The sequence below is a fragment of the Rhinoderma darwinii genome, chromosome 13 (genome assembly GCF_050947455.1).
Source record: "Rhinoderma darwinii isolate aRhiDar2 chromosome 13, aRhiDar2.hap1, whole genome shotgun sequence".
In the NCBI taxonomy this organism is placed as follows: Eukaryota; Metazoa; Chordata; class Amphibia; order Anura; family Rhinodermatidae; genus Rhinoderma; species Rhinoderma darwinii.
Window position 1 is genome coordinate 5,016,670 of NC_134699.1, and position 15,722 is coordinate 5,032,391.

At 45.9% G+C, this 15,722-nt stretch overlaps 1 protein-coding gene across 1 annotated transcript in view; it reads right to left on the reverse strand.

Annotated features, from left to right (window-relative positions):
• BMP7 (bone morphogenetic protein 7) overlaps positions 1–2,444 on the reverse strand; it is a 61,447-nt gene extending 59,003 nt beyond the window's left edge. The window contains exon 1 of the mRNA XM_075845597.1: positions 1,807–2,444. Within this exon, the coding sequence (XP_075701712.1) occupies positions 1,807–2,203 (397 nt within the window). The 5' untranslated portion in view covers positions 2,204–2,444. The remainder of the gene's footprint in view (positions 1–1,806) is intronic.
• Positions 2,445–15,722: the final 13,278 nt, after the last annotated feature.

The following is a 15,722-nucleotide window of genomic DNA, read 5'->3' on the forward strand; positions in this document are numbered from 1 at the left end:
AATCTGCCACGTCTGAACTCCACCGTATACCGCTTCTGCACTAATGTAACCAACCAATGTCGGGGTCTGTTCACACTGCTTAGCAAAAAACGTCTGAAAATACGGAGCGGTTTTCAAGCGACAACAGCTCCTGATTTTCAGGCGTTTTCGTAGCAACTCACGTTTTTCGCGACGTATTTTACGCCCATTTTTTTTTAGCTGTTTTTCAATGGAGTCAATGAAAAACGGCTCCAAAAACGTCCCAAGAAATGACCTGCACTTCTTTTTACGCGCCGTATTTTGACAGCGACGCGGAAAATGACACCTCGTGGGAACAGAACACCGTAAATCCCATTGCAACCACTGGGCAGATGTTTGTAGGCGTAATGGAGCCGTTTTTTCAGGCGTAATTCGAGGCGTAAACGGCCCGAATTACGTCTGAAAACACATCGTGTGAACATACCCTTAGCGGCCCTTTAAGGTCAATCCCAGTCAGCAGAAGACGGATCCCACTGAGTTATTGATTACAATTGGCCATTGACACGCAGATATAGCCCTGATTGAGACAAACAATGCGACGCGTATCTGTTAATGGAACGTTCGGCGCTAAAAAAAAGGAACCTTTGTTACAATCTTAAGAAATTATTTGTACAATTGTAGCAAAGAAAACTTGGTGAATATTCCCATTGCTCCACCAGGAAAACTTTCGAAACATGTCCTGTAAATGTAACAAGATAAAGGGCAGCTCCATAATTACAGAGAAACGCGTGAGACGGTATGGAGAGTCTCCGCCGCTCCTTTGGGGCATGCATAGAATATGTAAGAATGGCGTTTTTGGTAGCGGGCGTGCTCGCTGCCGCTCTTCCAGCAGGGAAGGGGTCTGGCAGGCAGCTTGAAGGATGTTATTATGTCGCCTAATGGCTCTGTGTGTCCATTTGCACTTAGCGTTGCAGGGTGAATCACTGAGGGCTGTGCTTTGAACTCGAAGCTTCCTGCTCCCCTCTCTCATCCTGTACAGTAATTGCTACTTCAAAGAGAAAGCCGAAAACCTGTCGGATCATGTCCGATCCCAAGAAGCTGCGGGGACGGTGCCTTTCGAGAAGACACATGCACCTGAGAACGTTATACCTTGGCAGTGCGCTCCAGACAAGATTCCACTCCTAGCCCCCCTCCCCTCCACCACCAGTCAGAGGAACCATGGGAGAGGCAGCCGATGATGCGGAAGGGATAATAATCGAATTTCGGGACAACCTTTATGTTTGGGATTTTGCATTTCACATTCCGCTCAGATTTTTTTGGGGGGTAACTAGGTCTTAACCCTTTGTAGCCCAGCAGAATCCGTCATGGGGAGCACGGCGGTTAACTAGTTAATACTAAAGTCTTGCAGCGCCGGGGGGTCCCGATTTAGGTACAAGATTTGCCTGTGAAGTTTTTAGGTTCTCCCGCATGTTCAAATATTAACCCCCCCCCTCATGTTTTTTCCTAAACTTCATAAACATGTTCATTGGATTCTTCTCAAATTGGTTCTCGAGTGGCCATAAAGCCAGTAATGCCAGTCGGAAGGGGGCAAATTGACCCGTGTGGGACCGGCTTAACACAGGGAGCTCAGACTGTGAGCCCCGCCAGGGGACATGGGCCGACGTGAAAGCTTCACTGTCCATAGTAGAAAAATATTTAGTCTCTATACAACAACCCTGAAATGCCACCACAAGCCTCTTCGATGCCCTCAACCCCTCAGCTGCCAGAAATCTACCCAAAGTCAAAACGCGTGGGACCCCAGACCCCGACAGCAGAAGAGAATGAGGTCGGCGGTCTCTTACTACTCACCTAAGTTGACGAAACTCATGACCATGTCAGCATCGTTGAGGAAGTTGCTGTCCTGTTGACTGGCGAGCGGTGGACCCTGCGTGGTAAAGATGGGCTTGTATGGGTACGAGAACCCTTCGACCTCCTCTTCCTCCACGGTCATTGCGTTGTATAGATCCAGCATAAACATCGGGGCAGAGTTCTGTTTGCCGTACAAATGTGGACGCGGTCTATGGGGCAGTCCCAAAATGGACAAGATCTCTCTCTGCATCTCCCGACGCTCCTGGCTCCGTAACCTCCTTTGGATGAAGCTGGAGTGGACCTCATTGTCCAAAGTAAAGTCGGCCAAGATGGACCTTAAAAACAAGTAGCCGCAGAGGAGCGCAGAACCCCTCTTGTTCCCTAAGAAGATATTCATTTCCCCTGGATCTTTAGGCTACGGTTTATAGCACCTGCACTTCTATCCGAAGGGGGGGGGGGTTCATACATGTGAGAGCATTAAATAAACCAGGGCATCTATGGGCGTCCTCGGGATCTCTGCTGGGTTTTCTGCCCGTCACCTGGAGTTGCTCATGGTTGGAGAGTTGAGTGAAGTGCGTGTGTGGACGGGTCCGGAGGATTTCCGTTCCTAGAGGTTTTTTCATGCGTCTTCACTCTTTTCCTAGCAAAGTCTAAGTGGTGGTTTGTGAAGGGAGAGGGAGACTGAATGTGATGGGAGGAGCAGGCCGAGTCCGGGAGGAGGGAATCGGGCAGGGGCAAAAAAAAAAAAAGAGAAAAGAAAAAGTTTTGTGCACCGCTGCTCCATCCCATCAGGTTGATTCTTTTGGAGATGTTTGGAAGGGACTATTATACACGAGGGGTGGGCCGAGTCCTGCTGCTTAATTTAAAGTAAACAGATTAGGGGTTGTCTGAGTGTCTTCTGCTATTGGGACAAGGAGAAGGTGGGGGGGGGGGACGGACAATTAACAATGCTTTCATCTGCTGACCAATACGAGGTCAACATCAAGCGAGTCAGCAGTGATCAGGATCGCTGCGGCTGACGGTGCGCTCGGTGCCGTGCCCGAGGATGAGGTTCACGCTGCACGCATCAGTCTGTTTATTGAGTCACCCCGAAATGTCTGCGTCATACGAGACATCATCACGCCGAGTTATCCGAGGAAACTGTAACGGACTGACCCAGAAAATCAGAATATACATTTATCTTTCACCGTAAAATAAAACCCCAAAAATCCTCAGTAAGGCCTTGTTCACACTGCGTGTATTCTACACGGTTTTGACGCGTTTTATGTGCCAAAAAAACACGTAAAAAACGCATGATTTAAGCTTCTCATTGACGTCAATGGGAAAGCGCGTTGTAGTGAATGATGCATTTTATTTTTTTTACGCGCGTTTAAAAAAACGTGTTGTGGAATAAAAAAAAAAAAGAAGCGTCAGGTCAATTCTTGAAAATGTGCCTAATTCCCAGTCAATGGGAGTCCTAATTACGCGCAAAAAAACGCGTCAAAAACGGCTGTATTTTAAAATATGCAGAAGAGCTAGCGTTTTTGACACGTTTACACGTCGTCGTTTTTTAGCGCCGTGTAAACCAGGCCTAAATGTCGACCGTTTCCGTTTTGCGGATCCCAGTGGCTTCCGAGTGCTGTCCTGTTTTTTTTGCACGCTCATACACTAGAGATGGAGAGAAAATACGGACAATAATAAAACGTATTCTAGAATGTGGCGGAACAGATACACATATCCGCAAAAAAAACCAGAAAACACAAAACACGCATGTGTGCCTGTTCCCATAGAAATGATTGGCTAAGTATGCGATCCGCTAAAAAAAAATGGATAGGACGCTGAAGACAATGACGGTCGCGTGCACGATGCCTAATGGCGGTTTAGCACCGGCAGATATAGCAGGTCGATCGGCGCTCGTTTAGCTCCGTTCACACCTACCAATCATTGTACTGTATGGAGACGGACAGATCATTGGTCCCCATTGCGGCAGATCCTTGTTTTTAGGGACATGCGCTGCCGACGACCACGATTACTGTGGTAGAAAAGATGCAATCAGTTGTTTATCGGCTGATTTATCGGCTGATCGCTGGGCCCTTTGACACGACCCGATGATCAGGAATGTGCGCTCCGTCCTCCCGATCATCGGCCTCTGTAATTATGGTCACAACCACTGATCTGCCGGTGTGTCTGCCGCTGCGAGGACTGATCCATATCATGCTAAATCCATGTGATAGGAGGATAGAAATACTGGAAGCGGCACAGATCTCAGGAGGAGATAGAGGACACAGCGCTGCCGCGGCTTCTCTGCTGTTCTGTCTGTCTGTCTGTCTACTACGAGTATGTTCACACGCAGCGTGTCACTTCTGGAGCCGTTTTTCATTGTGTCAATAGAAAAACAGCTCCAAAAAACGCATCAAAAAACGTTTGATGCTTTAAAAACGGCTGAAGATCAGAGGCTTCTTACCCTTGATAACAGCTCCGTATTTTACAGCCGTTTTTTGTTTAGCGTTGGAACAGAGCCTGAAGCCCCTATTACACCGGCCGGTGCAGCGAGCGCCGATCAACGGGACATGGTTGATCGGCGCTCGTTTGCTCCTGTCACACGGAGCTATGGATGGGGACGAGCGCTCGTTACTCTGATCGATCGCCCCAGACGTTATCATGTCGGCAGCGCGTCTCCTGTTTACACCAAGACGAGCCGCCGACAACCAGAATATTTCACTTTTTTAGAACGATACGACCAGCGGATGATTGAGTTGAGTGTTTGCTCTGCTGATCGCTGATCTGTTTACACAGGGGAATTATCGGCAACGAGCGTTCTATGAACTAATCATCTGCCCGATAATCGCCCGGCGTAAACCCCCTTAAGTTCACACTAGCGTTAGTATACGTTTACCTCCGTCAGAGGAAGAGAGGAGCGAAGGATTAAACGGAAAGTAACGGTTCCGCTAGATATACTATTGATTTCAATGGTAATTCTTTTGTTTCAGTCGCTTTCCGTTTGTCTCCGTTTTTTTGTTTTTTTTATGGAAGCAGCGAATGAAGACAAACAAACGGAGAGCGACTGAAACAAAAGAATTACCATTGAAATCAATAGTATGTCTAGCGGAACCGTTACTTCCCGTTTAAGCTTTCGATCCTAACGCTTGTGTGAACTTAGCCTAAGGTCGGATTCACACGAGCGTGTGCGTTTTGCGTGCGCAAAAGGCACTTAACAGCTGCGTGTGTCAGCAGCGTATGATGCGTGATTTTTGCGCAGCCGCCATCATTATGACGCTGTTTGTATGTTTGTAGCACGTGGTGCTTTTCTGTTTACATTCATAGTTTGACAGCTGTAGCGCGAATCACGCGCGTCCCACGGAACTGCTTCCGTGCGGCATGCGTGATTTTCATTGACATTCAATGTGTGCGTGATGCGCGAAATACGCACAAAGAATGGACATGTCGTGAGTTTTTCGCAGTGGACTCACGCAGCGTAAAAATCACGGACTGTCTGCACGGCCCCATAGACTAATATAGGTCCGTGCGAGGCGCGTGAAAATCACGCGCGTTGCACGGACGTATATCTTGTTCGTCTGAATAAGCCCTAAGTCGAATATAGACCTAAAATAGTTGTTCGACAAACGGCCGTTATCTAACAGACTCGACCATTCAGGCCATGTTCACACCCAGTAGCAAAATACGTCTGAAATTACGGAGCTGTTTTCGCCTGAAAACAGCTCCTGATTTTCAGACGTTTTTGTAACAACTCGCGTTTTTCGCTGCGTATTTTTACGGCCGTTATTAGAGCTGTTTTTCAATGGAATCGATGAAAAACGGCTCCGAAAACGTCCCAAGAAGTGACATGCACTTCTTTTTCACGGGCGTCTTTTTACGCGCCGTCTTCTGACAGCGACGCGTGAAGTTACACCTCGTGGGAACAGAACATCGTAAAACCCATTGAAAGCAATGAGCAGATGTTTGTAGGCGTAATGGAGCCGTTTTTTTCAGGAGTAATTCGAGCCGTTAAACGCCCGAATTACATCTGAAAACAGTGCGTGTGAACATACCCTGACATGGAATGCACATGTTATATCTATGTAAATCTGGAGATGAGCGGCAACAAAACTCATTATAGCGCCGCTTATCCCAGGACAACAAAGGCTAGAAACCTAAGCTGTACCATGGTGTATGAGGGTGTTCCTCCACAGGAGAGGACTCTATAGACATTGTTTGTGAGTCTATGGCCGTTCCATATGGTGTGAACAGACCTTTAGACCACACCTATTCGGACAAACCACTGACATTGGAGTGGATCTAGACCGCTGTCTGTTTCCAGGGGCAACCAGCAGAATTTTGATAGCAGCTCTGTATGTGAATGGAGAAAAACAGACTGAAATAAAACCAAAACCAGTAAAGCAAAGCACTTACAAGGCTGCTGAACATTTTATGTAGATTATAACGGTGTGAAATATACAGGCCCAAAGCCTGAGGCTGCACTACTGAGAGATTCTGATGGTGCAGTATTGTAAAGGAGACCTGGTGTGGATTACAATCACCATCCACATCAATATCTACATCTTCCTACCGGGCTACAAATATGTATACATGTGGAAATGAATGGATGTGGATGGTGGTTCGCTCTCATTGGAGCTGGAGGTCCTTACGTGCTTTGTGACGGCTGCACCTTCCTCTGGGTCTACTCATAGAGCGGTAATTATAGGGACGGCCTCGAGCAAACGCACAATCAGCGAGAGGAATCGTCCCAGACGGAGACAATGATTCAAATGCAAAGTAGCAGCGTCTTTGTGGTTTACGTGACGCTATCAGGACGATCTGTCATGTGTCTCAGACTACAATCCCCTTACACCAACCATGAGTGACCGCCGACTCCGGACTGTCCTCAGAATTTATATATGGACCGTCAGTCTTCTCCAAAGACACATAATACACAGTATATATATATATATATATATATATATATCGTTCCCAAGGTCCTGCGAGGCCCAAAAGATGGTCATAGAGAGGAGATAACTGTGGACCTCCATCTCCAACCAGGCACATTTGAAGTTGCTAATCCTGTGGGAAACAATAGAATCGGATCAGTTAAAGACCAATCTAATTGCACTTTGGATATCTGCCACTGGGGGCACTGCAGCAATATGGGAGGTACCTATAGCACTGTTCATCCTGGGCCTCCTGGTACATGACAATAATGAAAGACGGGCATGTAAGTAGTCCTGACTTCTCCGTAAACATGCACATTTGGCCGATCCAATAAGAGGAGATAAGCAGTGGTCAGGTACCGCTGATCTCGGAGGAACCAATACGATCAGCAATCAAAGACCCTTGCTCTTTAGTTTAAGGTGAGTATTTTGTAAATCCCTGAACATGTTGATGTAAAGATGTTTAGAATCTGAGCTGTGATATTGTAACAATTTATGTGAAAAATCAAAGACGACATTTTTTGCATTCCAGTCCTGTAAGACGACCTGAAATGTCTCGTCTCCCCATGTGATCATCATGTCACTGCTCAGAAACTCTGCGCACTAATTGTCTCATACTGATCCTAAATGATATGATATTTTATACTCCAATCACAACCAGAGCTGCATCCATTATGCTGCTGATTTCATGTTAGCTCTCAGACTACAGATCAGTGTGCATTGTAGGAGATGTAGTGTTTACTCCTCGCACTGTATAGTAGTCTGGAAAAACATAATACATCTCACAGAATGCAACGTAGCAGAGAACATCTGCATTTCTCCAGCATGTGTGGGGTGTTTTTTTCACGGGGATGAATCCGCTCATCACATCATCACAGCGGCTGTAGAAAGGGAATGACCCGGCCTGAGATGGAAGATTCTCTTATCTGTCCGGGAGTGAAGAGATAAAGACACTTGTAACAGCATTCCTGCAGCCCACCGCCCCGAGACAAAGCCCAAGTGCCATACAGCCACATACAAGTGTCCTAGAGGACGACCGGGGCACCGAGTCATTATCCTGTACCCCAAGTGTCAGAGTCATTATCCTGTACCCCAAGTGTCAGAGTCATTGTCCTGTACCCCAAGTGTCAGAGTCATTATCCTGTACCCCAAGTGTCAGAGTCATTGTCCTGTACCCCAAGTGTCAGAGTCATTATCCTGTACCCCAAGTGTCAGAGTCATTGTCCTGTACCCCAAGTGTCAGTCATTGTCCTGTACCCCAAGTGTCAGAGTCATTATCCTGCACCCCAAGTGTCAGAGTCATTATCCTGTACCCCAAGTGTCAGAGTCATTATCCTGTACCCCAAGTGTCAGAGTCATTGTCCTGTACCCCAAGTGTCAGTGTGTCATTATCCTGTACCCCAAGTGTCAGAGTCATTATCCTGTCCCCCAAGTGTCAGTGTCATTATCCTGTCCCCCAAGTGTCAGTGTGTCATTATCCTGTACCCCAAGTGTCAGTGTGTCATTTTCCTGTACCCCAAGTGTCAGAGTCATTATCCTGTACCCCAAGTGTCAGTGTATAGTTATCCTGCACCCCAAGTGTCAGTGCATAGTTATCCTGCACCCCAAGTGTCAGAGTCATTATCCTGTACCCCAAGTGTCAGAGTCATTATCCTGTACCCCAAGTGTCAGAGTCAATATCCTGTACCCCAAGTGTCAGTGTCATTATCCTGTACCCCAAGTGTCAGTGTATCATTATCCTGTACCCCAAGTGTCAGTGTATCATTATCCTGTACCCCAAGTGTCAGTGTATCATTATCCTGTACCCCAAGTGTCAGTGTATCATTATCCTGTACCCCCAAGTGTCAGTGTCATTATCCTGTACCCCAAGTGTCAGAGTCATTATCCTGTACCCCAAGTGTCAGTGTCATTATCCTGTACCCCAAGTGTCAGTGTATCAATATCCTGTACCCCAAGTGTCAGTGTCATTATCCTGTACCCCAAGTGTCAGTGTGTCATTATCCTGTACCCCAAGTGTCAGTGTATCATTATTCTGTACCCCAAGTGTCAGTGTATCCTTATCCTGTACCCCAAGTGTCAGTGTATCATTATTCTGTACCCCAAGTGTCAGTGTATCATTATCCTGTACCCCAAGTGTCAATGTCATTATCTTGTACCCCAAGTGTCAATGTATCATAATCCTGTACCCCAAGTGTCAGTGTATCATTATCCTGTCCCCCAAGTGTCAGTGTATCATTATCCTGTACCCCAAGTGTCAGTGTGTCATTATCCTGTACCCCAAGTGTCAGTGTATCATTATTCTGTACCCCAAGTGTCAGTGTATCATTATCCTGTCCCCCAAGTGTCAGTGTATCATTATCCTGTACCCCAAGTGTCAGTGTGTCATTATCCTGTACCCCAAGTGTCAGTGTATCATTATTCTGTACCCCAAGTGTCAGTGTATCATTATCCTGTCCACCAAGTGTCAGTGTATCATTATCCTGTACCCCAAGTGTCAGTGTGTCATTATTCTGTACCCCAAGTGTCAGTGTGTCATTATCCTGTACCCCAAGTGTCAGTCATTATCCTGTACCCCAAGTGTCAGCGTGTCATTATCCTGTACCCCAAGTGTCAGTCATTATCTTGTACCCCAAATGTCAGTGTATCATTATCCTGTACCCCAAGTGTCAGTGTATCATTATTCTGTACCCCAAGTATCAGTGTATCATTATTCTGTACCCCAAGTGTCAGTGTATCATTAACCTGTCCACCAAGTGTCAGTGTATCATTATCCTGTACCCCAAGTGTCAGTGTGTAATTATTCTGTACCCCAAGTGTCAGTGTGTCATTATCCTGTACCCCAAGTGTCAGTCATTATCCTGTACCCCAAGTGTCAGCGTGTCATTATCCTGTACCCCAAGTGTCAGTCATTATCTTGTACCCCAAATGTCAGTGCATCATTATCCTGTACCCCAAGTGTCAGTGTATCATTATTCTGTACCCCAAGTGTCAGTGTGTCATTATCCTGTACCCCAAGTGTCAGTGTATCATTATCCTGTACCCCAAGTGTCAGTGTATCATTATACTGTACCCCAAGTGTCAGTGTATCATTATCCTGTAACCCAAGTGTCAGTGTGTCATTATCCTGTACCCCAAGTGTCAGTGTCATTATCCTGTACCCCAAGTGTCAGTGTCATTATCCTGTACCCCAAGTGCCAGTGTATCATTATCCTGTACCCCAAGTGTCAGTGTATCATTATCCTGTCCCCCAAGTGTCAGTGTATCATTATCCTGTACCCCAAGCGTCAGTGTATTATTATCCTGTACCCCAAGTGTCAGTGTATCATTATCCTGTACCCCCAAGTGTCAGTGTCATTATCCTGTACCCCAAATGTCAGCGTGTCATCCTGTACCTCGTGTCAGTGTATCATTATCCTGTACCCCGAGTGTCAGCATGTCATTATCCTGTACCCCAAGTGTTGTGTCATTATCCTGTACCCCAAGTGTCAGCGTGTCATCCTGTACCTCAAGTGTCAGGGTGTCATTCTTCTTGGATCCCACTATAAAAGTATGAGCGCATTATAAAACTTATAGACCCACAAATAACAGACTGGAAGTGTCAGGTCTCTGCCGGTGAGAGGAAGAAGCATTGAGCGTTGCTGATACTTTACACTGCATCACTTCTCCAGTTCCAGCATCCGTCCCTCAGCGCTGCAGCTTCATGAAGACTGACATTGCATCAACTCTTGTTTTAAGCCTGATCAGTCTGTGCCCCTCCCCCGTACTTCACAGACGTGTTCATGCGTTCTGCACCTTCTCCATCAACCAATAACATCTTCAATATAATCACAGAGGACCACAGGGACAAATCTGCCGGCCTCCTCCAGCCTTATATTATAAAGGTTAATCATTATGTCATTAAACGTTCTACAACTTTCTAATAGACTTTGTGTTTCAATTCCTCACCATGTTCAAGACCTCTGCTTGTTGTCGCTGAATGAAAACATTCATGTCTACATCAAGAGGCTGAAAACCCGTTATGATTGTAAACAAATAAGTTTATAAAGAAGTGGTCTGATACACTGTAACGAGCCCTGTACCTGTGTCAGTTGGACCGGTTTTGATTAAGTTTTATTGACATGAAGCCGAAACCCCCGGGAATTTACAGGCCAGTCTCCGGCAGAGATGACGGCTTTTGAAGGCCTGTCATTAGCTGTCATGTTCTCCAGCCTGGTTACATCACACAATCCAGAATACATCCCGCTGATCCTGGCAGACCCCAGGATCTCTCCGCGGGATCCAACCTCATTTGCATATCTGGCCATCCGCAGATCGATGGATCCGGTCCAACTGGCTGATAACATCGCGGACCATATGCTCCCAATGACTGTTTAACTAAAATGAACTTCAACAGCGAAGCGCAGCCCCGGCGATGGAAGTGATTTAACAAATGCTTCCAAAATCCGTTTGCATGAGGAGAGAAAGTGGTTTTACATTACCGGTCCCATAAATAAAAAGAAAAAATATCCAGAAATTGTTACCATGCGCGGCCTGTGAGCCATTCGTGTGGTTTTACGTGCTCAGCGAGTTTTACTGCATCGGACACAGAGTAATGGATACACGTCAGATGTCCGAGGACCCCCCCCCCTGCCCCCCCCCCCGGGTCCGGATAATGAGTAGAAAATAACTTGCCGTCCAAACTTTCAGCGCATGACATTCAAACGGAGCGGAATAATGAGAGTACCGACAGAATGTACGCAGCACTCCTGCTCATTACAGGGGTCTCCTAGTTTTATGTAAATGAATCTGAACACTCTATAATGGAAAGTTTGGCAACTCTCTGGGTGTAAAAAAGAATGTTTCTATTCACTGTCAGCAAGCAGAGGCTGAAAACCCATTCTGTCCCAGTCCTCCTCACACAGACGAGGGTTTGTTCTAATACTATGTAAAGGCCCAATTACATGGGGCAATAATCGGGAACAAGCGTGCCGAACAACGATCTTAATCAAAATCACGATTGATTGAACATGTGACCTCGATTACGATTATTGATCGATTATTTAGACCACACCCCTTTTGCATGCCACGCCTCCTATTTGCATGCTACGCCATTGAATTCATATTTATCCCCTGACCCTGCTGTATACTACTGTATATAATATACCCCCTAACACTGTCCCCACACTGTATATTGCCCCCATAACTTCCCTCCACACAGTATAATGGCCCATAGCTGCCCCCACACTGTATAATGTCCCTATAACTGCCCCCACACTGTATAATGTCCCATAGTGCCCCCACACAGTATAATGTCCCTATAACTGCCCCCACACTGTATAATGTCCCATAGTGCCCCCACACAGTATAATGTCCCTATAACTGCCCCCACACTGTATAATGTCCCATAGCTGCCCCCACACTGTATAATGGCCCATAGCTGCACCCACACTGTATAATGTCCCATAGTGCCCCCACACTGTATAATGCCCCCATAGCTGCCCCCACACTGTATAATACCCCCATAACTGCCTCCACACAGTATAATGCCCCCATAACTGCCCTCCACACAGTATAATGCCCCTATAACTGACTTCCACGCAGTATAATGCCCCTATAACTGCCCTCCACACAGTATAATGCCCCCATAGCTGCACCCACACAGTATAATGCCCCTATAACTGCCCTCCACACAGTATAATGCCCCCATAGCTGCCCCCACACAGTATAATGCCCCTATAACTGCCCCCACACTGTATATTGCCCCCATAACTGCCTCCCCACACAGTATAATGCCCCTATAACTGACTTCCACGCAGTATGATGCCCCTATAACTGCCCTCCACACAGTATAATGCCCCCATAGCTGCACCCACACATTATAATGCCCCCATAGCTGCACCCAAACAGTATAAAGTGCCCCATAGCTGCCCCCACACTGTATAATGCCCCCACAGCTGCCCCCAATAGTGTCTGATAAAAATAATAATATACATATTCACGTAACCCGTTCCAGTGAGGAGTGGAGGAGATCCCTGTGCCCCCCTAGTCTGTGCGTGGCACGGCGCACACAGGCACGATGACGTCACTGCCTCGCGTCCAGCGATATATAGTGAATGGTAGAGCAGGGACCTTACGGCTCCCTGCTCTACCATTGGATTCAACTGTATCTGCGTCCTGAAGATGCAGATACAGTTTAAACCGGTGAAATATAGTTGATAAAACCAAAATTTGCAAGATGACGTTTGATTCTTTTTTAATTAATTGCCCTACTTTGAATTGATACATTTTAGCTGCACTGATACATTGTAACAAATCAGGACAGGAGAGAGATTGGTGCTGCTGATGTGCTTACCTCACGGAGCATTGTCTAGACTGGATACAATGGTAGAAAATCCTCATCTTAATTACATAGAATGACATAACTTTTTTCTCTCTCTCTATTAATGAATCAGGAGGCTCAGGATGAACAAAGTCCCTCCTAGATATGGGACGGCTGAGTATTTCTATTACGTACATAACCTAAAAATACTGTGCAGCGCAAAACCGCAACACGCGACTGCTGTGCAAGACAATGCTCTGTGAGCTAAACACATCAGCAGCTCAAATCTCCCCCTCTGTCCTGATAGTTTGTTACAATGTATCAGTGCGGTTAAAGTGTGTCAGTCTGTAATCCAGGCTGTTCAGCTCACAGAGAATGGTCTAGACTGGTTACAATTGTAACAAACTCTCAGCTGTGAAAAATTTATTTGGTCAGGACGGGTTTTCAGCTTCTGGTTATAAACTAGAATGTTCCTATTTACTGACAGCAAGCAGAGATCTGAAGGTAATTTAAATTTGAGAATTTGAAACTCGGAGTATATCAGAAAGTTGCAGAACTCTCTATTACACAATCATTACGTCTTCTAGCAGAAACACCTCGCAGGACCTAGAAAAATGGAAATGCCAATGAGCAATTTGCAAAAGGGTCTTCAATAACTTGGGGTCTTCTCATCATAAAAAGATAACAGTCAGGGGCGTAGCTATAGGGGGTGCAATTATACTGCGTTGTACTTCAGACCCGGAAGAGGTGTTATGATTAGTAACACATGGCTGCCTTCTTCAAAATATAGCGCCACTCCTGTCTATAGGTCGTGTCTGGTATTGCAGTGAATAGGACTGAGGTATATTACCATACACAACCCATGGACAGGTGTGGCGCTGTTTTTGGAAGATGGCAGCCATGTTTTTGCCATCTTGGACAACCCCTTTAACGGGACCTCTGAGTCCCGCATAAAGCGGCCTTTACACAGCAATAGTCGGACTGTTCCGGGGCCTTTCATGAGCGCAGGTGTCCGATCCTCCCAGAGAGCGCGCTTTGATCAGTCGGATAATAGAGCTCTTCATTCAGATAGATAATTGTATATTGGGGATAGAACGAGTCACTGTTACTCCGCGGCACCTGTCACCCAGATAGAGCCCGTCTGTCAGCTCCATCAATACGCATGAAAAAAAGACCCACCAGCTGCAAAATAGTGACTCCCCTATGGCAAAACTACAACTCCCAGCATGCCCTGACAGCAAGGCTGGAAGTTGTAGTTTGGCAGCAGCCGCAGATTGGATACGACTACCATATATAATATAATAATATCATGCAGTAAATCCTATTGGGTTGTTCATCCTGAGCCTGCTGGTTCAGGACGATAATCCTACAGAGCGGCTTTAAACCTCTGCGGCGTTTACCGGTGTGATTTACGCCGATTACGTCAACATCATAAGGCGATTGAGAGCAGATCGGGATCAAGGGATTGTTACAAGTGACTGATCCAACATTCTAAAGATTCCGAAAAATCATATGTCGCACTCGACGTCACAGGAACGGGCTGGGAACAGGAGATGGAACTTACCTCATCGTCTACCTATGAAGCCAGACGGACGGCGAATACCGAAACGTGTGTTCTCAACCGCGGCGTGATGTCATCCACAGACGAGGCATCGGGGAAGTGTTACATGTAAAGAAAAATGGCGCACATTAATACAAAAATAAGGAGAAACTAAAACGCGGAATTTTGCTAAGTTATTCACCTGCAAAAATGGCGCCATTTTCTATGTGACAAGCAACTAATTTGACATTTTATATGGTCGAAGGTGAATTTGGTGCAAGTTTCGGAAGCCTTCTACACTACAGTATGCAGCAGCGTAGAAAATATGGCGTATGTGACAGATTAGACTACACAAAAATGGCGGCCGGATGTTTATAAATATGGTACAGGTCCTAGCACGTTTTTATAAATTGTCCCGTAGCGTTTTCTACGTCTTCCGAAAAATGGCATCAGTTCTGCTGTCGTATTTATGGCCCACGACGCGGTCAAAATGAGTTTTTTTTGCGGCAACTGACACGATTTTTTTATGTTATGTCGCTAAATATGGGTCTGGCCTCTCAGTCGCATGGATTCACAATCACCCATTTACATAGTACTATAAACTTCCTTTAATCCGTCATCTATTGGACCTACCGGATTATCAGACGGTCGTTTTCAGAGGAATTTTCTAATTGGTTCAATATTCTGCTTCCGGTCTAGCGAAATTCCACATTAAACAAATGCCAGATTATCAGATTTCTGGATTAACAAATGCCAATTGAAAGGAATTTCACTACATTTGAACTTGTCAAACATACGGTAAAATTTGCGCAACTGTTGTCTGCGAACAGTGCGATATATTAATAGATTTCCAGCTTTCAAGAGTTCTTCAAGGAAAGACGCGTCTTACTTAAATCGTTACTCAGGCCAGACATTTCCCTTGGAAAGTACTGAATAAACATTCTGGCGCGGTTACGTTCGCTATCTGATGTTGGCGGAACACGTGAAAATATTTCAGAATTGTCTGATCCCCCAGGAACGCACTGAAGAAAAGTGTCCGCTAATATTTAATAATCATATTGGAAGGAGATTAAACGTCTTTGAGCGCCGAAATGTCACGAGGGAGCAGTGAGCGCTGAGCAGTTTATACTGACACAAAATGAAAATTATTACTAAAGAAATCCAAAAAAATTCC